The sequence below is a fragment of the Anser cygnoides genome, chromosome 17, assembly GCF_040182565.1.
Source record: "Anser cygnoides isolate HZ-2024a breed goose chromosome 17, Taihu_goose_T2T_genome, whole genome shotgun sequence".
Classification (NCBI taxonomy): Eukaryota; Metazoa; Chordata; class Aves; order Anseriformes; family Anatidae; genus Anser; species Anser cygnoides.
Window position 1 is genome coordinate 6,580,835 of NC_089889.1, and position 26,582 is coordinate 6,607,416.

Genomic DNA, 26,582 nt, shown 5'->3' on the forward strand with positions numbered 1-26,582 from the left:
TTTTCCTTGTTCTGTTAATGAACAAATACTAAGGACTGTGGAAGGATTAAAAAAGGAAAAAAAATAGTTTCTGCTGCTCAGTCGGTATGAAGAAGAAGTCGGTTAGCCCATTTGAAAAACCAGAAGTCTCTTTAGATGTGTTTCCTTTGTAACCACAGTAAGCTATTGGCTGAAGGCTTTTTCCAAACATGAGTTTGTTTCAGAGGCCATTCCTTAAATAAATGTTTAGTTCTGGTGGTAAGATTCCTACTGATCTATCTGGGAAGCGAGCCCCAAAGTGCGAGGGTGGGCTCCAGTACGGCGCTCACTGGTGCCAGCAGTATTGGACTGTGGGGGTTGACAGTCATGGCAAAATACTGCTGCAAAATGACCCCCTGAAATAAATGTATCTGGTGTTGAAGTTGGGTCTGGGCACCAGTTGTTTGGTTCTGCAGTGCTCTCATGGTATCTGCTGTTTGTTAAGGTACGTGTAGCCCTGGTGGATGCCACGCTTCCAGTTCTCACTTGCAGGCGTTTTTCCGAATCACAGGAAGGCGATTTCAGTTCTGCCAGAACCAGGGGGTACCGAAGACAAGTTTGGTGAGGCTTGTGTTAACCTTAATCAGCGGAGAAGGGTCCCTAATAACACCGGGCTGGCAGAGGGTGCTGTTGCCAGCGGATGGCTGGGGGAGCCACCTCCTTTTCCTCCAGCTGCCCATCAGGCACTGCCTCTGGTTCTGCGCCCTGTGCTGGCGAGATAAAGGCAGCAGCCAGCAGGGTCACTTTGTTGCTAGGGCAGTCAGGCAGAGAATCTCCCCTGCCTGCCTGGGTCCTTATTTAACCCCGTCACTGTGCACATTGGCTGCCAAAAATCAATGACTTGCTTTATGATGTGTGTTTGCAGAGTCTTTAAATAAAGCACGGAGGAAAAACAACCGAGCTGTGCAGTGTACATTAGCTGTTAGCAAATAGCTGAGAAGTTATTACTAATATCTTTTGGATTTAGCTTGTCTAAGCTAAACTTCCTCTTCATTTTCTATACAGGCAATAATATATTAGGCTTCCCCGAGCCCTGCTGGCACCGTACATATTAATGGGTTACTGGTATTGAGCTGCTGTGACTCCAGCACGTTCAGCAAGACGTGTCTCTGCAAAATACTGCCGTGGCAGTGATGAACTCGGTGCAGGCTGCAAACCCTGCTTTAGAAACTTCCTCCGTGCCTGGAAGTTGCCCTGCGCTGAGCTCCGCGGCCTGCAGGCATAGCGGTGGTGCTGCGTGTCCTTGCCTCGCATGGTGCGTACGGGGCTGCGGCTCAAGGAGAAGTGACAGGCCTGGATGTCTGTCACTTCATCTGAAGCACGTGTGGAAGGAGATAACACACACGTGCTGCCTTTAAACAGGAATGAGAAAATAAGGCCTGGTTAAAGCAGCGCTTGCCACGGGTGAAAATACAACAAACGCCCTTTTGAAGCATCGCAGGGAACTGTTTTTTGGACAAACGAGGAGACCTTCAAAATTTCAGCTGGTGAGAGCAGCAGTGGGAGCAGGGAGCACCAGCCCTGGCTCTGGTGAGCCCGTCCTGCCGGGGAAGCTGCGGGAGATGAGGCTGCTGGGCTGCCAGCGCTTGCGTGCACTTCCCGGGGGCCAGTGGCTGTGGACAGCTGTGCCTGGTGCCTTTCACAGGGCAGGAATTTCGTCTCCCTGCCCTCCGCCCTCTTCCAGCCAGCCTGCCAGCACCTGCATCCTGTGTTGTGAGGTTAAGAGAACGGCAGGAGAGGCGATGGGAGGCAGTCAGAGCTCCAGGCAGAGGTGGTCAGTTTGGTACGGGCTTGACAGGAGGTAGTCCTGCGTGCAGAGCAAGATGAAAGGAGCTGAGGGCAGACCGCGAAGGCTGCTGGAAAACTGAAATGCTGGAAGGGTAATGTGGGGCTCTTTGAAATTGTAGTCAGGCTGCGAAGGGGAATCAGGCAGGTGTCTAAACAGCCTGTAAGTAAAGGCATGCTGCCCTGGAGCTATGGAAATGCAGCGAAGTCTTTGCTCCACCGTTGCTTTCAGTGCTTCTCTGCAGCCAGGTAATTGCTGCCTGCTCGTGTCCGGGACTGGGCCTTGCATTTAGGAAGGGCTTTTAGCATACAAGCTTCTTTGTAGTGGATCTGCTCCTCTCTCACTTGGGTTCAAGAGGATTTAGATGTTCTTGCTCTACCCGGGGCTGAAACATCTGGCTGTCCGCACATTTGCTCTCCGTTGCTACTGGCTAGGCAGCTCTGCTTCTTGCACAGACCCCAGAGCTCCTGCTGCTTGGTGCTGTGGGCTTGGGGGGCTCTTCTCTGCAGCAGGGTGTGCTTGTAGGGTATGCCACCCAGTACATGCTTCCAGTGTCCAGGGAGCCGGTGGAGACGATAAGCTAGGGCTGGGGATAACTTTCAGGACTGGAAGGAACACCACAGTGCAGCACCAATAACAAATTTGGGAAGACAAGCATTTGGTCTGCACTTGGTTGGTGATGACCGCATAATCCAGAAAGCTTTAGGTGCCCACTAATAGCAGGCTCTTACCTTCATTAGCGCTCTGTTAACGCCTGTGTAGGAACTGGTTGGCTGATGTTGCCTTTTCGACCTGCGTCAGTGCTGTCAGAGGGACAGTTGTGCTGTGTTCTGTTGGTTGTATGTGAGACCTAAAATGAAAGCCTGAGCACCTCGCAGCCAGTTAAGCATCGACTTCCCAATGTGTGATGTTATTAGAATGGAGCAAAGGCCCAGCTGGTGCATGGTTACTCAGAAACATCATCAGAAACATCTTTGTTGTATCCCTGTGGCGTAGCCAAATGTTCTGAGCTTGAAGGAAACTGAGATCTTTCTCTTTTTTTTCCTCCATGAAATCAAAGGTGAATGGATCTCTGAAGCACCTTTCATCCATGGGGGTTGAAATGCAGGTCCCAAAGTTGCACTGCTCTTATCTTTTCGTTCAGACTAGAGCTGCTCATGCGGAATAGCTGCTATAAAGGGCAGTGTTAAATGTGGAAACGATTAAGAATCTAAGATAATAAAGTACCGGCATCTGCATTGCATTCTGCTGTTAATCCCAAGAGCCAGAAAGGAACATGAAGATCTAAGCCATAATACAGCAGATTTGCTCTGTTAAACAGGTGCACATTGAGAAAGAAATAACGTGCTTAAATTGGTGTGAAATACCTGATTCTTAAGAAGTAAGGGACCCTCCAGGAATCGATCTGTAATGAAGTTCATTCCCTCTCTTAAGCCTGTCATGTACAGAAGAGTTCAACTGTTTAAAAGAATACAGCAGTTGTAATGCATGTGAAATATTTTGATGCATAAATCTTTGTTTTCTCTTTCCCCAGGAGATGGCAAATTCTGTCTACTTGGTTATGGAGGTGAGTGTCTTTCTTTTTATCATTTTTTCAACTTTTTTCATCTTTAACTTGGATTAAGCAGACCAGTTCATTAGACAAGGAGTGCTTTCTGCTCAGTCTCACCTGCGATGCTTTTGCTAATCTAATCTGCAGCTGCATACCTTTGAGAACTGGAACAGTGTGGGTGAAGACAGCAGTGGGATTTTTTTATATTGCTGCTTTTAGAAGGTCATGCTGGCAGAGGTTTAATCAGTTGGATGCCTTACCTCAAGGGTCAAATGAGCATTATGGGATAGCATCTGCTTCAAAGATTCATGGAAAGAACATTTTATCCACACAGTATAGCTGCAAAGCTTTTTGTATGTTTTCTTTCTTCTGCAGTCTTTGCTCTGAGGTCTTGTTGACCTTTCCTTAGTGATGTGGAACATACTGTGGGGAATTTCAGTTTTCAGCTATGGCTGTTCCCAGGTTTTCCTTAGTCAGCTTCCTGGTGGTCTTCAAGCGGTGACCTTTCTGCTCTTTCTTGGTTTTGTCTTTCTCTCTGTGCATGTGCATGCATGTACACATGTAGGGCAAATATGCCAGAAGAAGAAGCTATTGGAATATCTTTTTTTCTGCCAGTTTCTGAATACATATTTTGATGTACATAATTATTTTTAAATACCATGATAAGCTTGCAATGCTAGTGAAGTTTACTGAAGTTTTTAGTCCTTAATTTGCTTTGCACTAACTGAGCTTTCTGTTCTGCTTCCAGTACTGCAATGGTGGTGACCTGGCAGACTACCTTCACAGTAAGTAGAACAGCATGGAGAGTATCCTCTGTGTTCGTAAGGAATCACGGATGGTTCTCACTCCTTAAACTTGCTGGGGTTTGACATCATCCTTTAATCTCACTTCTTATGTGGCTCTGCATCATGGTTAAACAAAATTTGATCTCATTGTTAGAATTTAGAGTTAGTCAGCTGGATAATACTTCAGGCTGCTTATTTGAGGGACATAATGCCTGCAAATGGCAAAAAATGAAGGATTAAAAGCTAAATTTAAATTTGTCCTACAGCTAGTGTTGATATCCCTACTTTCAACGAGTGCTTTTGATGATAAGCTTTCTTTTAGGATGAAATTATCTTGGAAAATTCAGATTTCTTCCAGGATATTTCTCTGGTATGCATGAGGCACATCTTTATTGAGTGGTGATGGTGCTGCTTTGGTTATTTTGATAATCGCGTGGTTATATTTCATTGCAACATCTACTTTCCCGCTGACTCCTCTGACATTTTTGCAGGTAGTTCCTGCAGCACTTCCACAAGCAGCACATGCAAATCCACTGCTTCTGATTGAATGAGATGCTTGTAAGCTTCCCAATCCATTCTGCCCTCTAATTACAAGCATTAGGCAATATGGTAATCCTGTGTTGAATCAAAAGGCACTCTAATTCCCCTTGTCTTCACAACTGGACGACGTGCATATGTGCACGTTTCAGTGCAGTGCGCATTTGTGTTGGATTAAACTGTTGGTCAACCCCACCTCTGATACAAGCTGAGGTCGTATGTGTTCTGCTGAGCAGAGCTTCTGTGGTGGTGGTGGTTTTTAATGATTTCCCTCCTGATAGATCTCTGTGGATGCTGCTGTCATTTAAAGCCCATCGCAGGGGATGTTTTGAGCTTACAGTGGCAGATCTCTGCGATGTATGGTAGAGCTGTGGGGAAGCATTCCAGAAGTCACTGTTTTTACTACAGGAATAACTAAAATTTTGTAGCTTGTGACAGGAGATCAGAGCAGGTTCATCTACGATTTCTGTAAATTCTGTGAATTGGCATTGGCACAGGCTGTTATGGGTGGTCACGTTAGTTTCCTGGTGTCAACAGAAGGGACTCTGCAGGAGTTGTGCTGGCCACGTTCTGTGCGCATGGCCCTGGGGGGGTTGCAGGGTGGACCCAAATAAATCAGCCTGGCCTTTCAGGCTTCAGCATGATTTGGATTGGATGCTTGTTAAAGAGATGCTTGTGCACCTGTGGGTAAGAGGAGAAGTTATTTTTCCTAAATAACTTTTCCAAAATGGTGTTGTCATTCAACATCAGCGAGTGTGCTCCAGTACGTTACCCTTGGCTCAGCTGTCAGGGCCTGTTTACTGTGCTTTACCAGGCAGCCTCTAGGCTGGTTGAACACTTGCTCCGTCTCTCCACGGTGCTGACCAAAAGCCACCTTTTGAGGTGGTTTCATCCTTTTCCTATGCCTCAAGAGCTACCAGGCAGGCAGGCCTCGTGCTGACCCACGGTAAATGTTTGTTCTGATCTCCTGACCTGCGTAGCCCCTGTTCCCAAGGCAGCACGCTGAGGGCCTCCTCACTCAAGTGGAGCCCATGAAAATAAACAGAGGGGATATTATTACTTCTCAGTAATGGCAAAGTGAGGCTTGTGAAACAGCGATCTCTGCAAGAATGTGTCGCTGACCACAGGCCTCCACGGAGATGCCTGGACTTCAGTGCAGGCTCAGTGTTTTGCCAGTACTCTGGGGAAGATGAGAGAGTGACCTTTTTTTTGCGGGGACAGAAGTACAAGTTTCCTGTTTGGGATGTCATGGAGACAGAGTTGTCTTGTTTGCCACATCTGTTTGGTGATGTCTGAATCGAATGAGTCTTCTGTATGTTCTCCCCCTGCTGATGGTGGTTGGTCTGAAGACCGTTTGCAGACTGATGTGTAAATGTTTCTGGTTCTTGGTAATCTTCCCAGCTGGAGCATGCGAATGCTGCTTTTCCTGATGTTTGTAGAACAAGACAACCTGATGTGATAGTAAACCTGCTAGCCTGAAGTAAATGAGAAAGGTGTCAGTAGGAAGGATGTGTCAAGATGAGCTACAGACAGCACACAGAAAAATCCGGATGCTGCAAAGTGTGAAGGGAACAGGAGTCCGACCCCTAGATCTTCTGTCATAGGGTTTTGAATCCCTGAGCTTGATAGTACAAGCCGTGTTAATTTTTGCCCTACTCTTCAGAGACTTCAGGAGTCTCTGAAAGTGACAGTTGCATTTATTTCTCTGTCCTTCAGCTGGAGATTGCTGCTGTCATTTGGTAGACTGATGGGCTGAGTATGAGAGATAAGGACTCTGGTTTTTCTCTGTGATGTGTCCATTAATGGAGTGAAGTGAAAGGGTATGCCCCTGGGCTCCCAGTGTAACCGCCATCCCTCTTCTGTTACTGAGAGCATCTTCTCAATTTCACAGTCCTCCCTCGCCTCGCTACTGTGATTCTTGAGATTTAATGCTGCCAGAGGACCCGGCAGACCTCTGCCTAACTTTGCTATGCTGCAGCGTGGTGGCTTCACTGTGCCACAGCAGGATGACCGGAGGCATCTCTCTGCAGGCTCAAGACAGGAGCATAGATGCTAAGTGTGTTAGGAGCACACCACCTTTGCAAGGTTAAGAGCTTCAAGGAGAACTTCTGTGAAACGGAAAAGCGGAAATTCTGCAGAAATTGGTAGCTTAGAGGCACTATATTCCTCAGGGGAATGGATTTTCTGGTCTCGGCTATTATGATTTAAAATATATATATATATATATATATTTTTTTTTTCCCCGGTTTGAAGGGTTAGGGAGGCTTAACTGGTTTGAGGGAATGGCAGCTAGTGCAGTGTTCATCTTATTGCCACCACACTATACGAAAGGGAGGGTAACGCCTTGAAGATGTGGCATGCTGCTGGAACTGCAGGTCAAGACAAGGCTCTAAAGAAAACAGCTTCTCTGCTAGAGGCAAGGCGTATTTAGCCAGGAGTTCCTAATTGCCTGCTGGCTTCATAACGCTAAGAACCACCAAGTTCCAAGTCTTGCTTCTTGTTTGGGGGAAGGTGAGACAGCCTCTCCTTTCTGGGGCTTGAGCTGAGTTGGGCAAAAATCTCTGGAGCTCTTGCTGTTTCGCAGAAGGATGGTGTTTTATCTGTTCAGGAACAGGTGTCCCAGTCCACTCGGGGAAAGCCTTGTTAAAGAGGAAGAAGTGGAGTGGGTTATTTGTTGTTTTCTTTTCTTTTTTCCCCAGAAGATGCAAGTAGGTTTGATACATCTGCATCTAAGCTGCCTCTTATCTCTTTAAGATCTCTTCACAGAATCGCCCCTTCTTGCAGGGCAGTCTCTTGAATTCCAGCCGGGTGCCAGTCCGTGAGGAAAAAGGCCCAGCCAGGGGAGAGAAACTCTATATACATGTGCACTTGTGTCACGTGTAGGCATCCAGGAGCGGCTGATGGCCGTGGTGACATTTTAGCTCTGCTTGTGCCTCTTCCTAGAACAGTGGGGTTTGGGAGCGGTGGGAGTTTATTTTCTATTCTAAATGCTGTTTAACTTATCTGCTTCCCATGCGCATATTTCAAAAGTTAGATTTTTAATTTCCTGTGTTGTGTTAAAGCTGACTGCAACCTCATCTGTGTTTTCATAAGGATTCCTCCCTTCTAGCTGATGAGGTAGAGTAGCATTTTGAAGTTCCTGCCAGCTTGCTTTAAGGTTTTGCTAGAGAACAGCTGGAAAAATACTAATGAAGTCCCGAGTAATTTACCGGGACCTTCTACAAAAGGAATGATTTAGTTCAAGTGGAACGGTGCTTTCTTTAAGCCTGACCTATTCAGCGACTGATCAGGAAGCAGGCTGGTAGCGCTGTTGGTCCTGTGGTTTGTTCAGCAGGCTGCTCCGAGCTTTGACAAGTTTCATGCATGCAGTTCTTAAAATAACAGAAGCTAATGTTGCACCAGTCTGATTAGAAGGTCCAAATGAACATTATTTTAATCCCTTCAACGTTATTTATTTTTCACGCCACAGTTCTTGCCCTTAGCTAAGGAGAGTAAGTTCAGTGCTTCCGTATGACCAGAATTTGATTTTTATAAAGAAATATTTTTTTAAAAATTAATAAAGACTTTGCAGGGGACATTTGGTAGGGGTATTTTTGCTAGGTATTGGACTGCTTTCCATCCTAACACTGGGTTTGGATTAGAGTTATGGTTTGGTCCGGTGGGTGATGATGCACAAGGATTAGGCCTAGACTTGGCTTCAGATCCCTGGTGGCCATGTACCCTAATCTGCCTGCCTTTCCATGCCCAGCCTGAGCCATAATGGTTGCTGCAGACATAAATCCTAATCCTAACCGTGTCTCCAGGTTTAGACATAGTCTTCTTGATAAAGCTGTAACGTCTGATGGCCGTTGACCATAGCTCAGAGGTGACCCTCTCACTCATCAGGTTGCGGGCTCTGTCCGGCTGCATGCTTAAAGCTAGCTGGCAGCTCTCGCTGAGGGAAGTCCTAAACCTCATCAAATGTCACTTTTGGACACAGCTGATAACCCAAATTCGGCACTTGCCACTGACCTGAGTTCACCGTGTCTATTAGACTCTCAGGGCTGAAAACAGCCCTGGCCACAGTATAAGCTGGGAATGCAAAAGCTCTCTCAGCGCCTGCACTAAGCATTCAGAAATAGTGCGTGGAGAAAAAAAGCCATACATGGAAGTAAAAAAAAAAAAAAAAAAAGCCAAATTGTTGCTAATTGCTGTGGAGAAACTACCCCCTGGGCTCTTCAGAGAACTGGCATTGTAATTCTTTCATCTGTGGTTATTTTTTCCTCCTCCCTAGCTATGCGGACACTTAGTGAAGACACCATCAGGCTCTTTCTTCAGCAGATAGCAGGTGCCATGAAAATGCTGCACAGCAAAGGCATCATCCATCGGGATCTGAAACCACAGAATATCCTCCTTTCCTACGCTGGAGGCAGGAAATCAAATCCCAACAACATACGCATAAAGATTGGTAAGACCCTGTTACAAGTGTCACCTTAACAGCTCTCAGGAGACTTTGGTAACAGATAAGTGGCAAGCCTCAATTTCTTTTGGGAACTGTCTAGAAGAAATATTCTCCGCTTTTTAATACGCCCTAATGTTTTCCCACTTCCTCACTTAATTCCTCTGTTAGACATAACCGAGTTCAGCTAACTTCAGTGCGCCTCCAAAGCAGCAGGAACAAGAGCTTTCTGCTCTGTCAAGACACGGACTAATATAAAATAAATTGGTCAGGCCTTGCTCCATTTCCAAGCTGAATGGTGCCTCCCTTTGTAAAAACAAATACTGACCTGCCCTGACTGGCTTGTAATCTCCAGGCTTACCAAGAAAGGAGCTGCTGCAGTGGCTTTTCTATTAGGCTTTTAGTAGAACCGAGGGTAAACACTAAGTGGTGTCCTAATGCCTAAAAGTAGCTCTTCTCCTGGCTGGTTTCAGAGCATAAAGGAAGTCAGGCACATCACAAAGCAGATGTTTCGACAGTCTGAATTAGAGGTAGGCTTTGCAGCTGCATCTTTCAGAAATTCACTTTTTTGTGAAGCGTAGAATTGTCTGGAAGGTGGAAGTAAGCTATTTGGGAGTCACAGATGCAGGCGGGAGGGCTGTGGGCACAGCACACCACCTCCTGGGCACTGCTGCTCTTCGGTGTGATGTGCCCTGCAACCCCTCCTTCCCACCTCCCTGAGAAATACATGGTCCAGGGAACAGCTAGCTATACCAATTAGTGACAGATGACAGTATAAACAGCTGTGTCAAATAAGCTCCTTGCTCGAAATATCTACTAACCTTGAAAGAACCCCCAAGTATCATATGATCAGATGCTGAGTAACCTGCAGATGTAACTCATATTTGTATTCCTAGCCCTTGGCTTTTCCAGCTACCAGGTGAACTAATGGCTCAGCTTTCTCCCTTCGTCCTGGAGTTAGCACTGCTGAAACTTCTGAAGGAATAGAGCAAGACTGTTTTTCGTTAGGGCTTTCCTACAAATGTGGGTGGTAGCAAGCAGTGGTTTCCCTTGGATGCCTGCTGCACTGCACCCTTTTCAGTGGAGGGGAACTGTTAGTTCCCCAAATTAAAAGTTGGGATGGCAGCAGATGAATTGGCTGGTAGAACTGGCACAGTCTCCCAGAAGTCAAGAAGATTCCAGCAGCTGACATTTTGGAATGCAAGCAAACGGATACAGAAAGAAGTGTCTGTTGATCTCTAAAAATGAATCGGAGTTCGTTCTTCTAAATACTGTGTGCAGTTTGGTTTCCCTTTTTCTAGTGTCTCTGTTATGTGTCAGTAATGAGCACAAGGATGTTACTGCTCAGGGAGAGAGCTGTCAAAGTCTTGTGATTCGTGTGGGGTACATGACCTGCTGTGAGGGCTCGGGGGAACTTAGGAAGGTGCAGGCTCTCTAGAGCTCATGTCTGATCTTGGCCCACCCCTCTCTTTCTCTTTGTAGCTGACTTTGGATTTGCCCGATACCTGCAGAATAATATGATGGCAGCGACTTTATGTGGTTCACCAATGTACATGGTAAGTGTGTTTTGCTTACAAGTTTTTGTGTATCGTTCTTGCTTCTTTGCTTGCCTCCCACCCCCAGAGGCAAGGCTTTGCGTTTCATTAGTCGTCCCCCAAAAAAGTGAAATTTTATTGACGTGTTAGAAGACAGCTATTACACAGCTATTACTTCGGAGTTCTAGCTGCGGGTAATGTCAGGCAACAGGTGCATGTGTTGTCATCTAACTTTCAGGTGAGCTGTTGATATATAAAACTGAACAAAACAGAGTATTGATTGCTCTCTGCTCCCAGAAACAGTACTCCCAGAGAGGACCAGAGCTTTTACCACTGAAGGCGCAGGGAAATGAAATGTATTTTCTCTGCTGCCAGCAAAGCAACAGAGTGAGGGCCAGGATAGTATTCCCCACGTCTGACTATATTGGCAGTGTTGTTTCCTTGTTGAAGAACCTCAGTAAATCACTGCTTTGGCCGGACTGTTTGAGACAGTGGTTCCACAAGCCCACGGTCACCTCAAGCCTTTCAGTTGTTTTTGCTAAGGCCAGAATATCAGGAGCAAGGTCCTTGTTAAACAGCAGTTTTGTAAACTCTCCAACTATTTTTAGCTGTTTGCTCTTGCAAAATCCTTTCAGGCCTACGGACTATTCAGGCATAGATAGCCTTCTTGCTAACTTACTGCTGCTAAGCATTTTTGTACTCGGGAAATGGGTGTAAATGTAAAGACCACTTGCTTCTTGTTCTGTGCACTGCCACTCCCTGTTCTCTCCACCCTCTGCATGCTGATTCTTTCAGCAAACCAGCTACTTCAAGGATGACTTCTTAGCCTGAGAAACAGATGTGTTTTAAAAAACAAACTGATCCCTTTCACTTCCTTTGAACTTCCTCGTCTGTGACCAGGATGTGAGGATGTAGTCTCTTGTTTGTTCTCATGGAAGCAGTCAGGATCTCAGTGTCTCAGCAAGCCAATGAAATTAAAAATGACGAAGCCAGGACAGAAATAAAAATGTCAAAACCAGCCGTGTAATAGTTCCTGGGGTGGGTGTCTGAGCTCAAAGTAAAAAAAAAAAAAGTTTATGTGGATCAGTTTAGGTTGAAATTTTTACAAGTGCCCTGAGGGCAGCAGGCACTTGGAATCGGAATCATAGAATGGTCTGGATTGGAAGGGGCCTTAAAGATAATCTAATTCCAACCCCTTGCCATGGGCAGGGACATCTCCCACCAGCCCAGGTTGCTCAAAGCCCCATCCAGCCTGGCCTTGAGCAATGGTAGGGATGGGGCATCCACAGCTTCTTGGGGCAACTTGTTCTAGTGCCTCACCACCATCACAGCGAAGAACTTCTTCCAAATATCTGTTCTAAACCTACCCCTTTTTAGTTTAAAACCATTATTCCTTGTCCTATCACTACATTTCCCTGACAAAGAGTCCCTCTCCAGCTTTCCTGATTTTCCTTGATTGTAAATATGTTGTAATCCCTTTGAGTTTTGTCTGTACCTTTAGGTCAAAGAGTTAAGCTGGACTGTGCTATGCTGCACAGGGGTAGCATGTTCCACAGTACAAACTCAAGTAATAACAGACTTCCTCTCTTTCCCTTTTTTGAAGCCTGATGTTTATTTGAACTATGCTATATGTGAAGATGATGTCATTTTTTTCCCTCCTATGAGAGTTTCCTGAATTGTCTGTTTTTAGTGGTACTTTTTCTTTCAGAGTCTCTTATGAAAGTAAATCAAAACACCCAGCTTGATGTGTTTTTTCTTTGTTTTTGGCTGAAAGAAGCTACTGATGACCTTTTGCTGTTTTATCTTTTTAATTTAAACGACTCTGGACATCACAGGGAATCTCAGTGTTTCACATTGTTCTTTGTTTACTGATAGGTTTGAGGGAAATTTGTGCAGGGAGGGAGAAACTGGTCTTCAGGGGATGCTTTGAAGTCTGTCTCTGTTCCTATTACGGATCTTGTACATTAGCACTGGGAACATGTACAGAAGGCAAGCCCTTATTCCCTGTTTTAGCTCATAGCCCATTGCTGCTGTTTTCATGTTGCTCTCTTACAAAGAAAGGCATGTTACCAACACCACAGTGAGCTTTGTGGCTCAGTCCTGATACAATCCATGTCACATGAGACTTGAAACCTTCCGTAGTTCTCATCCTCTAGCTTTCTTTGGCTTTGTTTGGTGTCATTCCTGCTTCGTTTGGCGACAGCAGCTTTGTCTGTCCCTGACTTCTCCGCTGCCATTTTTTTCTGTTACATGCAGCCTTTGCTCCTAACAGCTAGAAAATTGATCCCGTTCCATGCTGGCAGCACTGCGATGAAATCTGTTGTTACAAATGCGTGGGATTAGCAAGCCTGCCCTCCTGCCCCTCTTCCAACGCCGCTCCCCAGGCAGGCTGCGGGCTGAACCGCAGGGCCTTGCGGGCTCGCGCTGCCTCCAGCCTCTGGAGCAAGCACGGGAGGGAGCAGCAGAGGGTATGGTGCGAGATTGGAAACTGGAGGCTGAGGCACAGCAGGGCTCAAGCTGTTGGACTGCAATGTGCAGATCTGCCTTTGAACCCAAACTGGCTTTGGCAGCAGGCTCTGGAGCATACTTAGTATGCTGTCATCTTGGGCTAAATGAAGGAAATCCACGAGTGATGCTGATCAGGGCAGAGGCTGGAGCTTACCTGTGCAGTTTGTGCCTTTGCTTTTCTTGATCACTTATCTGTTCCTTGCTTTAGAAGACCTCTGTGATTTTCGAGGAGACTTCTCTCAGTGCAGGCTGATTCAGCAGAACATGGTATGCCTGAGAAGGGAAAGTACTGTGTTTGCCTAAAGTAGGCTTAACAGCATAGGGTATTCTTCTGTCTGCCTGAGCAAAAGTCTCTGCTTCCCCTGCTTAACGAGGGAATCGGCCTTGTCAAGGTAGTTAGTCTTGTTGGGAGCAAATCTTCTATAGTTATTGGGAAATCCAGCTCAGGGGTATTTAAAGCATATCAGTGACTTGTTTCTTTCCTGCAGCTGCCAAAAACGGCCTGCATCTTTTGTAAAACAACCTTCTGAAACTTCTGTTCTCTCCTCAAAAAGGCACCCGAAGTCATCATGTCTCAACACTACGATGCCAAAGCTGACCTGTGGAGTATAGGAACCATCATCTATCAGTGTCTGACCGGAAAGGCTCCTTTTCAGGTGAGTAGCTTCGATTTCATGTTTCTAAATTAGTAGTAGTATAGATGACATCTACTTTACAGTAAATGGATTTAAAAAACTTCCACAGACCCAGCCTTATACAGGTCTGTCTGTCCAGCACATTGACAATGTGGTGCTTCATATGTTTTGATGCTGGAAGTGGTACTAGAAGATGGCTCGCCCCTCCTCTGGGTTACGGATCCTTAGAGAAGGTCATTTATTAAAAAAAAGTGTGTGCCTGGAAATACTACTGCTTTAGCTGATCCGTGACAATTTTCCTGAATAAAAGTAGGGGAGCCAGAAGAACATTTCATATTTACAACTATGCTCACTGTATAATTCGTGACTTTAATTCTGATGGGTCCGCATGACAAGAAGGAAGACTAATTGCAAGTCAATGTTAGGGGTGATTTGGTGGTAAGTGGTGTATTGCAGCTAAATTGACTTTGTTTTTAGAGCAGCTAAGTAGGATCTTATCAACAGGATCTTATCTGTCATCTCACAGCAATCCCTTCCAGCCTGAAATGTTTATGTTCATCAAGTCCAAACCCCTCTAAATATAACACAGTCCAGTAAAACTCCACCCTGTAATTTATGCCATAACTCCTGACTGAGCTAGAGCATATATTTTGTGAAAGGCATTCTCTGATTTTAAACTTCGAAATAATGGAGAACTCATTGCAACCTTTTGCAGGTTGCTTCAGGATTACTTCACATACTTCTAATCTTAAGTATAGCTGGAATTAATCTAAACTCGGTGCATTTTTCTTGTTCCCAATCATTAGCGTGCCACAGAGTACGCTGCCTGTTACTTTTTTCTTCCATGCTGAATGAGATTTGCAGACTCCCCCTTACAACCACTATTTTAAAGTACTGTACTTGTCAGTTTTTTTTCCTTTCTGACTTGCAGCGGAGCAGAGATACTCAAGTTGCTGATAATTCTTTGCTGCTTTAATATTCGAGCTCTTTAGAGCTCATCTCTGTCTAATCCATGGGAAAAAAAAAAAAAAACCCACAAATTTCTATGCTGATGTGAGTTCCAGTTCATGCCAGCTCTGCAGGTTTAGATCATTTAGGGCAATTGTGAACTATGGCCCTATTTTCTCGTGTTCTGACTTCTCTCCATCCTGTCTCCCTTTAAAAAAAAAAAAATCTGCAGGATTTTCTGAGCTTAGTTCTATAGCTCTTTACAATTTCATATGAGACCTTGAATATTTATGCAGTTAAATCATCAGGAAGGATAAAATGAATTCTGGATCTGTTGCAAGAAACAGTGGGCAAATACAGAAGTAAAGTAATGGTATGTTTTGGTCTTGTCTCAGAGTGAAGAACTTTTTTTTTCCTTCGGGGTAATTTTTTCCCTGTTGCTATGAGAATCTTCCATTCCAGTGCCTTATATCCTACCCACCAGCTTGCTCTGTATTTAGCGCAAGACTTCATTTCCTTTGCCTGTTTCTTTTTTATAAACACCCCTACAAAAGTACATGGAAACTCCTGAATGGCTCCCACTTGCTGGCTGCGTGCACTTGTTATTAGTGTTGGTATCTTTGTTTGAGAGGAGAAAATGACTGTTAGGATAAAAGAAAATATTTGTGCAGTAAGAAAAAATGTGGGTGTGGAGAAAGCAGGCTTTGACTGCATGCATAGGAGAGCTTTGCACTGATTTGGTCTTGTAACTTGGTCCCTTTTAGTCTCTGAAGGCCCCTTGATATTGAATTCATTTAAATGACGAAGTTATCACTAACATGGTGACATTCACAGGGGTTTTTCACTGAAGTTTTTCCACTTAATATCTCACACAACCTTCGGGCATCTGATTTCTTTGAAAAGAGTTAGGTGGCTTTTCTTTCTGGTCATTGAAGCATGTTGCAGAAATGTTCTTCTAAAAACATTTGCTTCTATAGCCAAGACTTCTCACAGGAAATAAAATTGGATACCAGGCAGCTTCATTCAGCTCTCCAGACGAGGTTTTGGGCAGGAGGATGGTCAGAATAACATTGGCTTCCTGCCTATATCTGTGTCCTCAGGCTCACGCAGAGGTGAGGCAGTCCTGTGATGCTCGTGTCCCTTTGATTGAGCCATGGCAGTCCCCTGCCTTGCAGTGGGCGATGAAGGGGCACTTCAGCCCCTGCCCAGCAGGTTCTGATCCTTGCTTTGTGCTTGCCTGAATGGAGAACTTCTTTCTTTCCCATATACATCTGGCATCTGTTGGTCTAGGAGTCATTTGTTTCTCTATATTCCCCGCCACCCCCACCTCCCCTTCTTCTTTTGGGGTTTGTATTTTGAAACAAAATGCCCAGCCCCATTTGTTACTGCAGTAGCAGCTGTGGATTTGTTTGATCAGGGAGAAAGAAAAGCTCAGCCCAGATGGTTCTCTGTGCTCCATCTATTTGTTTTGACTGCGTGTGTGTCACAAGCTGCCTTCTCCCAGCTGTAAGTTTCAGGTGAACGAAGCCTGTCTAGGGCAGATGTTGGAAAGCTAGTTAAAGGTTAACAAGCTTTATTTTGTTGTTGGCATGACCGTGTTGTAAGAATTTGCTGACAGTCACTGAGCAGGCGAGGAGCTATTGTTTACAGGGCTGACGAGAGGAGAGTAGCGGACAGAGGTGATGGACCTCTGGCCAGAGGTGCTGGGGACACCGTGCTTTTGGAGGGGACGTCTAGAAACGGATGGAGAGAGAACAGGCTTGTTCTGCGTAGTGCCAGCAGCACAGCCAGTTGTGGGCAGCCAGGAGCTGGATTTCTTATGTGAACCTCTTCAGGCTAAATCCTCACGGTGTGTTCCCTCCCAGGCAGCACCTGACCTCTGTCTAGCTGAGATTCCCATGGGGATCTGGAGCACGGTGTGAAACGTGCTGCCTTTGGGCTCTCTGGCTGCTCGCTGCGTGAGCCAATTAGGCAACTTGAGGGAGATGCAAACCAAAAGGACTCCAGTGTTATCTGTAGCAAGGAGGAATTAGTTGCCTAAAAATAAATAGGCTTCAGGGGGCTGGGTTAGGTGGAGAAAAGATCAAACACGTGTGGAAAGGCTGAGGCAGCTGTCAATCCAGAAAGTGCCTGTAAATCTAGACAGAGATATGTGAGTGCATGTATATGTGTGAGTGTGTTTTCTAGCTGTCTCAAAGTTAATTTTAACCATAGCTGGGTCACCCAAGGCAACTTCCCAGAGCCGTTCTTGTCCCTTTCTTGCCTCCTTGCCTGCAGACAAGAAAGAAACTGCTATGCTCAGATGTGAACAGTTGGTAGGATGGCTGGTGAAGCTGTCGTAAGGAGCTTTTTGTATTAAACATGCCCATAAACAAAACGGTGAGGCTGCCATAGGGATGAGATTAACAGGATTCATAATCCCTATAAACAGATTTGCTGAGCGCTGTATTAATGGGGAATTGTTAATTTGCCTTGCCTAATAAGTGGTCTGCTCTTGCAACTCTTCATTGCCGTCACTGAGGACAGGACTGGAACAGTGTTTCCAGGTCTTGCTGACCAGCAATGAGAAATGCCTCGAGTGTAGCCTTCTTCTCTTGTGCTTAGCTGGGACAAAAAGATCGGGACCCAGTGCCCACCACGGGGAGGTGGAGGCTATGTAGGCAGGTGACAACTAGAAGCAAAACTGGAGACAGGCAGGGGAGAAAAAAAACACACAAGGTCAAAAATAATTTCCAAAAGCTATCTTGTCCTTGTAGATGATGTTTGAAATATGATTAGTTAAATGACTCAAGTCTTTTTGGGGGAGGTGGAAGAAAAGCACTGGTGATCCTGGTGGGTTCCGTTGTGTGACCCTTTTGAAAACTGGGCAGCTCTTGGTAAGGAGATGCACGGACACACACGTACCCGTGTCAGAGCTGTATCTGGCAGTGGCACCGAGTCCATTCAGACGTGCAGTCCTGACAGGGAACATGAAACCTGGTTGTCTCCTGTTGGAGCCTTTGTAAGCATCTCCTCGCTGCTTTATGGCCAGGGAGCAGGGAGGAGCAGGAGATGTAACACAAGTTGCTGCTCTGGCAGCTCTGAACCAGTTAACCTGCACGTATATGTTCTCATCCCAGCTAGCTGGTAGATGAACAATTAATCTCTAAGCCTGGTGTACCAAGTCTACTGCTTTATTTCTGAATTAAGTCCTCTGGTGCAAGTACTAAGATTAAGTGTCACTTAAAACAACAAAAAAAAAACCTGCAGTGTTGTAAAATGGGCTTTGAGGAAAACTGGAGGAGGAGGATTTTATACCCAGAATTGGAACTCAGGGTTTATTTGTTAGGCAGGCTGCTCGTACGTTCCCAAAGCTGCTCCTCTGGGAGCAGCTCTCTGTGTCCAAGGGGACAGGTATTCCTTGCTGAGCTTAAAAGTGGTGCTGGACTGCTGTGCTAAGATTTGACAGAGCGATCATCTTCTTGTTGTAGTAAGAGCCATCAGCTTTTTTCCTCGTGTCTGCGGACCAGATCCTGTTCTCTTGGGAACTGAGAGAAAAACCTCCATGGACAGCTAAAGGAAAGAGATTTTTTTTTCTGCTACTTGTCCTTTCAGGTTCCTCTGGATGCTTGCCACTTAGCTCTGGGAGTCTTAAAACACCAAATGTAGCTCTGCATGAGGAAGAGGTGTTTGCGGCAGGTTTTCAAGCTCTTCCTCAGAACTGTTGAGCTGGGGGCATTACTACTCACTTCTTTTTTAACGTATCTGAATTGCATCTTTGCACCCTCAAATCCCCAGGGATCTGAAGGAAAGGCTTCAGAGAGGAGAGCAGATACCATGACATGTGCTGTGAGTTGTTGACCAGACAGTGCTGCTCACCGGGGGTGTGAATGTCTCTGGCCCCCTCCGACTGAGCCCTGTGCAGCTCTAGCTTTTCCCCAAGCGCAACAAATCCAGTGCTGAGCGCTTTTGGAAACACCATTGCTTTTTTGGGTGCAATTCCCTCGCAGGCAGCCAGCACCGGGTGGGATTTGGCAGGGCTGCGCTGAATGCCTTTGCTGGCTAAACATGTTTCCACTGCTGCTCAGGACAAAGTAACAGAGGGGCAGGATTGGATTTGTCTGATTGTCTTATATATAGAAAGGGCAGACAAAAACAGACCCAGTTACGCTAACGCAGCTGCTCCATAGTAACATGAGAGGGGGAGCAAGGGTATGAGTTGGCCTGCTGGTGCGTCTCCTGTTGGTAGGGAAAACTAAAACTGAACTGTCCGTTCTGTATCCTGGCTTCTGGCAGATGGGTGCTGCCCTACAGGTAGCAGCTGGCTCTGCGTACCTTGAACGGTGCAGTTGGTAGGCGCCTAAAATGTTTGCTTGCTTTTTTTCTGATGTTTTTCCTGGACAGGGTGTGTATCTACCGGGAAGGTAGATCTCATATTAAGGCCTTCAATCCCAGAGGAAGGAATTCAAATGGTGTTTTTAGTGTCTTACAAGCATCTCAGTGTTCAGAGAGGCGCTATGCTATTGTAGGATTCTCAGAGAAGCACTACACGATTGCAGGAAGAACTGGGCAAAGTGGCTGGAGGTAGCAGTGGTCTGTGAAGTGGCTGCCACCAGTGGGCTTGTTCCTGGGAGCCTGCTGCTAGGAGCAGAGCTGCGTGACTCGCTTAATGCTCGAAGTTACATGAAGATGCACTTGGTTTTACCAAAGTGAAGGCGATCCACAGTCGTCTGTGCAGGGTGCTCGTTAAAATGACTGTGCTCCCCAGCAGACAGCCACCCATGTCAGACACCGGCTTGCTTTGTGGGCTGCTGGGGACAAGCCCCAGTGAGAAAGCGTAGTCTGGGTGTAGAGAGGCCTGATGGGCCTGGGCATGATCCTCGCAGAACAAGTGCGAATTGTACTGAGAAAGTAGAATGGGGAGAAACAACATCCCTAAACGGGTCTCTCTTTTAATTTGTACAAAGAGGAGGGGAATTTAATTGAGGATTTTGTTTCCACCCAAGCTAGTGCTTAGAAACCCTTTCTAATGAACTGGGCTTTGCATATGTACTGCTTTTAATATACTTCATCTTTATTGCCAGGAAAATTTCTGACAAAACACTGTTTGAAATAGATCAGAGCCTCATTGTATTTGTGAAACAATTGAGTTGTTGCGACAGGAAATGAACAGAGAAAACAGCCAAGGCTTGTATCTCTCTGATGTGAGCAGACACTTAGCTTCCCTGCAGCGGAGTTCTGTTCCTCCGTGTACGCTGTGTCTGTCAGGCATATTTTTCGTTACGCACGGTGTCGTGGCCAAGCCATTTGGTGCAGTGTGTACGCTTGCCTCGTTAAAGTTTGCCAAATATTAAGAATCTAATTACAGGGCAAAATCTGCAAGGGGAGAGGTGTAAAATAGAATTTTACTGAACCAAATCAAATCGAGCGGCGGTGATTGGAAAGCTGATGCAGATTGGCAACTACATAACAACGTGCTTTGCTGAACAACGTTCATTTAATGGCTTCTGAAAACGGTGTTTTTGCGTCTCCTGTTTGGGTCCCTGCTGTGTCTGCGAACAGCAGAGGGTAGGTTATTGCAGAGAGAACTAGGAAACCTTTATTTCCTTCTGTTAGGAATCCAGTAGCTGTTTGTGCAAGGATCTGGGTGGGTGGGAGGGTGCGTGTAAACAGCAGTGCCCATTGTGGTCTTACCGCTAGCAATGCTGCAAGGCTTGGGTTGCTAACGCCATGTAAGAAGTGCTGTCCTGATCGGTATTATGCCAGTCTTATTGATACTAGCAGCTACCTTGTGGTTTCTTTGAGTTTGGTACTGAGCTTTCTCAGCTGTTCTTAACTTCATGTTCATCTTTAGTCAGAGGGAGTAGGTGATGTTGAAACAGCATCTTATGTGGCTGCTTTTCCGGCCGTGCTGTGTTGGTGGTATTGTGATGGCCATCTGCAGATTGGCTTGTCTGATTTGCCATTTTAAGCATCTTAATCGACCTTAAATGCTTCTAATTTAGAAATGGAAGTAGGTGGAAGGCTTGAGGGTTTTCTGTCTGCAACACCAGGAGAGCTGCCTGTTGCCTCCTGGTTCACACTTTCCTAAGCATTCTGCTGCAGCAGTAATTGGGTGCACACGAATCTTTCTGATCTTCCTTCCCTGTTTATATTTACCTTGTCTGTGTCATGCTACCCAGCCTACTCTCTCTTTATTAAAGAGATATTGCCTAAGCAGAAAAGCTTTAGACACTAGGGTTAATTGACTGGCATGCATTTGTTGATTGTATAAAAACAAATGGAGAGGTGATGTTAGCAGACTCGTCTGTGCTTCTGTACTTATTTTTAACCTCAGCTGTAAAGCTGTAGTTGTGCTGAGCCTTTTTTTTTTTAATCCTATCTCTCACAATTTGGGATCTTGTCAACGTCTCTACCAGTTATGTATGTTACTACAGAAATAGGAGCTGTGGCTTGAGACCTTCTGGCTTCCTAGAATTAAAGTAGAAAACTAAATCAGTTGCTGTTTCCCCATGTTCCTGGTTTCTTCATAGATTCCTTGCCCATCAACAGGCTCCCTGCCCTTTTCTAAATACCCTGCAGCAGTAATCCATGCTCTCAGCAGGAGCTGCCATTCATCATTTGGGACTCCTCACGTCTGCAATTATTTCACCTCTTGGGTGAGGCTATTAGGCCAGCTCAGACCTGAGCATCAGAGCCCACTGAAATGAAGCTCAGGGCTCAGAACGGGAGAGCAGGGCAGAACCAGGTCAGCGACAAAAAGGCAGGAGGCTGAAATAAGGTATTTTCACTCTGTCACAGGGCTGGCTTTTTAGACTAAAGCAAACTGCAGGTTCTCATTGTCTCTGTTGGTTCAGTGATTGAAAAGTGCCTCTCTGCTCTGCAGAGTAACTGTGAAATAGAAATGCTAATCCCCTTCCTCTACTATCAACTGCTTCATGCACTGTTTTTATTTTTCCCCTACAGGCCAGCAGCCCACAGGATCTTCGTCTCTTCTATGAGAAAAACAAGATGCTGATGCCGAAGTAAGCATTCTCCCAGTGTTCATGTTTGTATGCACTTGTTTACTCTCTTTACACCTATCCCCACGTGCTTCTGGCTTGTCACATGGGGAGATGCCTATAAAATATTTGGCTACCTGCCTTGCCCCGTTGCTTAAACCAGCAGTGATGGGGCTCAGAGAAAGTCAGAGAGCAGCAGATTTCCAGAGATGGTGTTCTTGCTTTCTGTAGATACTACTGCTCTCCTCTATTGCAAAAAAAAAAAAAAATAAAAATCAAGGTGGTTCATGATTTCAGGAGCCAGGTTGTAGTCCTTTCCTGTGTATGGCTTCTCTGAGGCTGGGTACCACTATTAAGAAGAAGAAATCATGGCAATTCTTGACTCATGCAAGCAGCCAAACTTCGGCTTCTCCTGCAATCTGTCATACCTGCCTGGAGATCACATTCCCATGTTTTCATGTGTCAGAATAGCAACTGCTTGTGTCCATCCTGCTAACAGGAGGAGATACTGTAACCGCTGTGGAAATGGACACTGCTGCAGTCTCAGTGGGGCACGGAGGAAAGATAACTGCCCTCATCCCAGGGGTATATGTTACCTAGTGAAGTAACTAGCTGCTACGCGGTGTTGTGATTCGTCAGTATATTTTGGTTTTGTTGCTGTGGTCTTCACTTTTGAACTGTGAGCTCTTAAAGCCAAACCTCATGCTTGCTTTTGAAACCTCAGCCTGGTATAGAGAAAGTGCTGAAGTTCCAGATTACACATCCAAGTTCTGGAAGGCATTTTTAACCAGAAAGTTAGCTTCCTTTTGGCAGAGCTGCTAATGCAGCCACATATGTTGGAAGTTCATTGAGTTGATTTGGATTTTTCCTTGTTAGTTCAGACAGCTTTAAGAGAGAAAAGAAAGAACTACAAAGCAGCCAGACCTCTTACCAATGACTTGTGCTATGCATTTAATTTCCCTTTGAATACCTCATTTTTTGATTTTTGGGGTGAAGGGGAAAACTTCAATCAGAATTAAATTTGGTGTACCTGCATACTCTTCTGGATTGAACCAGAGGGTGTGATAGAGTAAAACACCCAAACAAAACAATTCGGAACAAAACCACTCCTACATAGCTGGAGCCGAATAGTCTGTGTGAACAGAAAGCAGCCCTTCTGTTTCCCCTACACAGCCTTAAACATGGCTGCTCACCTTCGAGGTAGTGCCTCTTACAAAGAGAGAAATAAATCCCTACAATTAATAAGTTCCCTTGCGCTGATCGTGCTGCCCTGCTGCTGCTTTGGCTCGTGTATGCAGTAGGAGACAGCCAAGGGGAGGAATGAAACTCAGCTATAAGAGGAGAGCATGTCTGTTCGTGTAGGGATTAGTCCTTTTTCTTCATTAGGAGCTCGCTATAGCCACTGCGTTTACAATGTTCACTCATCTCTGCTTTTTAACTCCCAAATATCACCAAAGTTTAAATCCAAGCCCATTTTTTTTTCCACCATAGAAGTTGGATCCAAAGTGGCCTTTTGTTAATGCTTTCCCAAGTTTGTCCCTGTGTCTCTTCAATGTGAGCCGCAATCTGTGCTATTTCCTGAGTAAACACGAACAAACTGCCTCCGTCAGCCCTGCCAGCGCAGGATGAAACACGAAACCACTCGAGAGATCTCATTCTCAGACTGCAGCAGTGCCAGGGTTTGGTTTCATTCTCCTCGGGGCTAGGCATGCTGGCACCCACCTCCCCAGCATCCCCACGGAAAGCGGTTTGTTTTGGCTTGGGAGTGGGGTGGGGAAGAGAAGCTGATTAAACCCTCAGCAGCAGCCTCTGCCTCCCAAGCCGATGCTATTGCTGACAGGTGAAATGCCATTCGGAGGCGGGGAGCCCGTGTCGGTAGGACCAAGCCCAAAGGCCTCACAATTTTAATAGCGCCGATCTAAATAACTAACATTCGTTGCCTGATTTGCATGGCAAAGTATATAGTAGATCACGGGAGGAAGGAGGCAGCTTTGTTGCTGCTGTTTAAAAAGGTGGCCTTGGAAAACAATACTGTAGGTTTCGAAGCTTGATGGTTTAGAGGTGAGAGGTATGAGGAGACAAACAGGCTGTTAATCTGCACTGTCCTCGGTCTGTTCTGACATCTGAGGTCTACTACTTGACCTGCCTGTTTCTTGGCTTTAAAGTCATACAAAAGCTCAAGTCATTGCTGGGAAACAGGCTCATTTTGGATGAGCAGTTTGTGTCATGGATAAATAAGTTATGACGATAACACCGGAGGACTGCAGGACTCCTGCACTAATGTATTTTTCAGGAGACTGTTAGCTGTGGTATGCGGGGTTATTCCATTACGTGGTGTGCTTCTGAGGCACGCCTTTTTTTTGACAAGCCGTTGTTTTCTCTTGGCTCAAACTGAGGCTTGGTTTAACTGCGTCCCTTCCAGAGCCCCGGTGCCCCCTCTGTCAGCCGGGGAAGACCCACACAAGCATTAGAGTGTCAGGGATGCAAAAGCAGCTCCTCCAGCACAAACAAGCATGACGGATGCTTGGCATGATCCTCTGTTCTAGGAATCACTGGGCTCAAATTCCTGCACAAGCGAGGCCTAGGACTTCACAGAATATATATAAATACACACCTTGCCCAACATCTCTGGTTTCACTCCAAACCAAACGAGATTCTGGCAGAGCCAGCTAGCTCTTCTTTCCCCCCACACTCACACTTCTGACCCAGCTTCTTTTTCACCCTGTCTGCGACATGGTGGAAGTGGTGCAGGAGCAGTTGTGTCACCCCATGCGGTCGGCCTTGGCTTCAGGGTGGTGAGCGATGCCAGCCCAGCAGAGCGGAGCACTGCTCGAGCGAGCCACGTGCTGCGCGACCGAGTCGGCTCGGGCTCGGCGCAGTTGGAATTACTGGGCTGAGCACACATGCCTTCACCTCGGCTGACCCTTGTGTGGGGAGAGGGGAAAGCTTGGCAGACCGTGGGGCCATGCCGGGCACAGCCACGATAAACAGAGTTAACGCTGAAAGGAGTTGGAGCCACCTCCGCTGAATTTGGAGAGCTCTGCTCTGGCTGCAGGCAGGACGCTGCAAATACAGCCCCTAGCTGTGCTGCTGGTTACAGAGGAAAGGCAGCAGAACTGAATCCACTTACGCAAGAGCTGAACTCTACTTTCCCTTCCTTAATCCGTTCATTTATTCCCTGCTTCTTGCAGTATATCAGAGTTATAAAGAGCTGACCTGGCCTCTCCCCAATCTGCTTGTGGGGTTGGAGAGAGCAACGATTTGCTGGCTCTTCTGTGCTGCAGTGGCCATTGAAAAGAGAATTTTCTTCCTAGCTAAACTGGAAAGTAGGGAAATAGCTGCACTAATTTGAGCTTGCTTGAGTGCCAGATGCTCAGATCTTCCTGGCCTTTGATTAATAAATGATCTATATCGAGAAGCAAATAGACAGAGGTCACTTGCCAGTCTTACATAAGCAGCATTTAAAAAGAAATGCCTTAATAAAATGGCAGTAACTGGTGATACATTTCACCACGAATGTCCTAATTGGGAGCTTCCCCTCAGTAACTGCTTCATTTTAACGACCTCCTTATTCCTGTTAGAGCAAGTAGAAGGTATTTTATTCAGCATGTGCAAAATATTGCATATTGACTAGACTGAGCTGAGAACCAGAGGGCTGGAAGTGCAGTGGAAGGGAAGGATCTGCAGGTGCTCGTGAGAGAGGCCACTAAAGCTCGATTCACTGTGGCCTTAGCAGTGACAATGGGGAGTAAAAGCCAAACAGATGCAGAGAGGTTCCTGTCCAGCCTCTCTCCAGGGAGATCCTATGGTGTTCCTAGCCCAGCAGGCAGAAAGTGAGTTTGCACTTGAAGTTTGCCTTCGTGAATACGCAGAAGTAGCTTCAGTAGATGGAGGGTCTCTTACATGCTTTTGTTTTTGATCCTAGCATCCCAAGGGAGACATCAAGCCACCTGAGGCAGCTGCTGCTGGGCCTTCTGCAGCGCAATCACAAGGACCGCATGGACTTCGGTAAGAGACCTCCTTCCAGTTCTATTTGTGCTGCTTGTCTCTGCCTTCCTTTGACCTATTGCACTGCACAGACCTCCGTGGTTTTGGCCGGTGCTAGGAAAAGCATCCAGACTGGTAGTACCTGGCTTCTTCCTTGCATTCCCTCTCCCAGCTTCTGCTTTTGTAGTCTCTGAACTTGTGTTGTTAAGCATGCTATCAGGGGAAACGTGCATCTCGTGCATCCCAGTTCTTACTGTCACAGTTTCTTCCCCAAGCTGGAAGCTGTATCCATTTAATGTGTACACTCTCTGACTCTCACTATCGACCTGTCTCCTGACTTGACTGGCATGGAGACTTCCTTTTTAAATTTTTTTTTCAGTGTCTTAATTCCTTCTGGGCTGAGAACAATCATTAGGTGCTAGGCAGTTCAGAGAAAGAGATAGTCTAGACCTTTCTTGGGACAAGAACGTTGTCTTCCTTGTGTCTTCCTCACCAAGGAAGTTGGTCCTGATGGTGTGTTAGCCTCTGAATGCAGAGAAGAACAGCAGTGCTGTTCAGAGAAGAACAAACAGAAGCTTTGCTTCAATTAGCTTGTGTTGCTGGTGAATGGGTAAGTTTGCTGCTCCAGCCTCCATGTTTGAATTAGGTTTGGCACTGGGCAAGCCTGTTTAAGTGGTTTCCTTGCTGCTGGGGCCTCAAAGCTCACAGATCTGTGTTGAGTATCAGTTGTGCACCATCACAACACCAGCCAACAATTAGCTGCTTTTTGCACATCCATTGTGTTTTTCCTTGAGAATAAAGTGTGCTTGTTTGTGCTTTCAGGATATACTTTTTAGTCAGACTTGGATAAAAGGGTTTGGTATTTGTCTTCTG

At 46.0% G+C, this 26,582-nt stretch overlaps 1 protein-coding gene across 3 annotated transcripts in view; it reads left to right on the forward strand.

The window, feature by feature from the left end:
* The window catches only part of ULK1 (unc-51 like autophagy activating kinase 1), a 79,410-nt gene that overhangs the window by 12,435 nt on the left and 40,393 nt on the right, over positions 1 to 26,582 (forward strand). For all 3 annotated transcript variants that reach the window (XM_048063807.2, XM_048063808.2, XM_048063806.2), the window contains exons 4-10: positions 3,339 to 3,371; positions 4,105 to 4,141; positions 8,952 to 9,125; positions 10,599 to 10,672; positions 13,714 to 13,815; positions 21,688 to 21,746; positions 25,648 to 25,730. In XM_048063807.2, the coding sequence (XP_047919764.1) occupies positions 3,339 to 3,371; positions 4,105 to 4,141; positions 8,952 to 9,125; positions 10,599 to 10,672; positions 13,714 to 13,815; positions 21,688 to 21,746; positions 25,648 to 25,730 (562 nt within the window). The remainder of the gene's footprint in view (positions 1 to 3,338; positions 3,372 to 4,104; positions 4,142 to 8,951; positions 9,126 to 10,598; positions 10,673 to 13,713; positions 13,816 to 21,687; positions 21,747 to 25,647; positions 25,731 to 26,582) is intronic.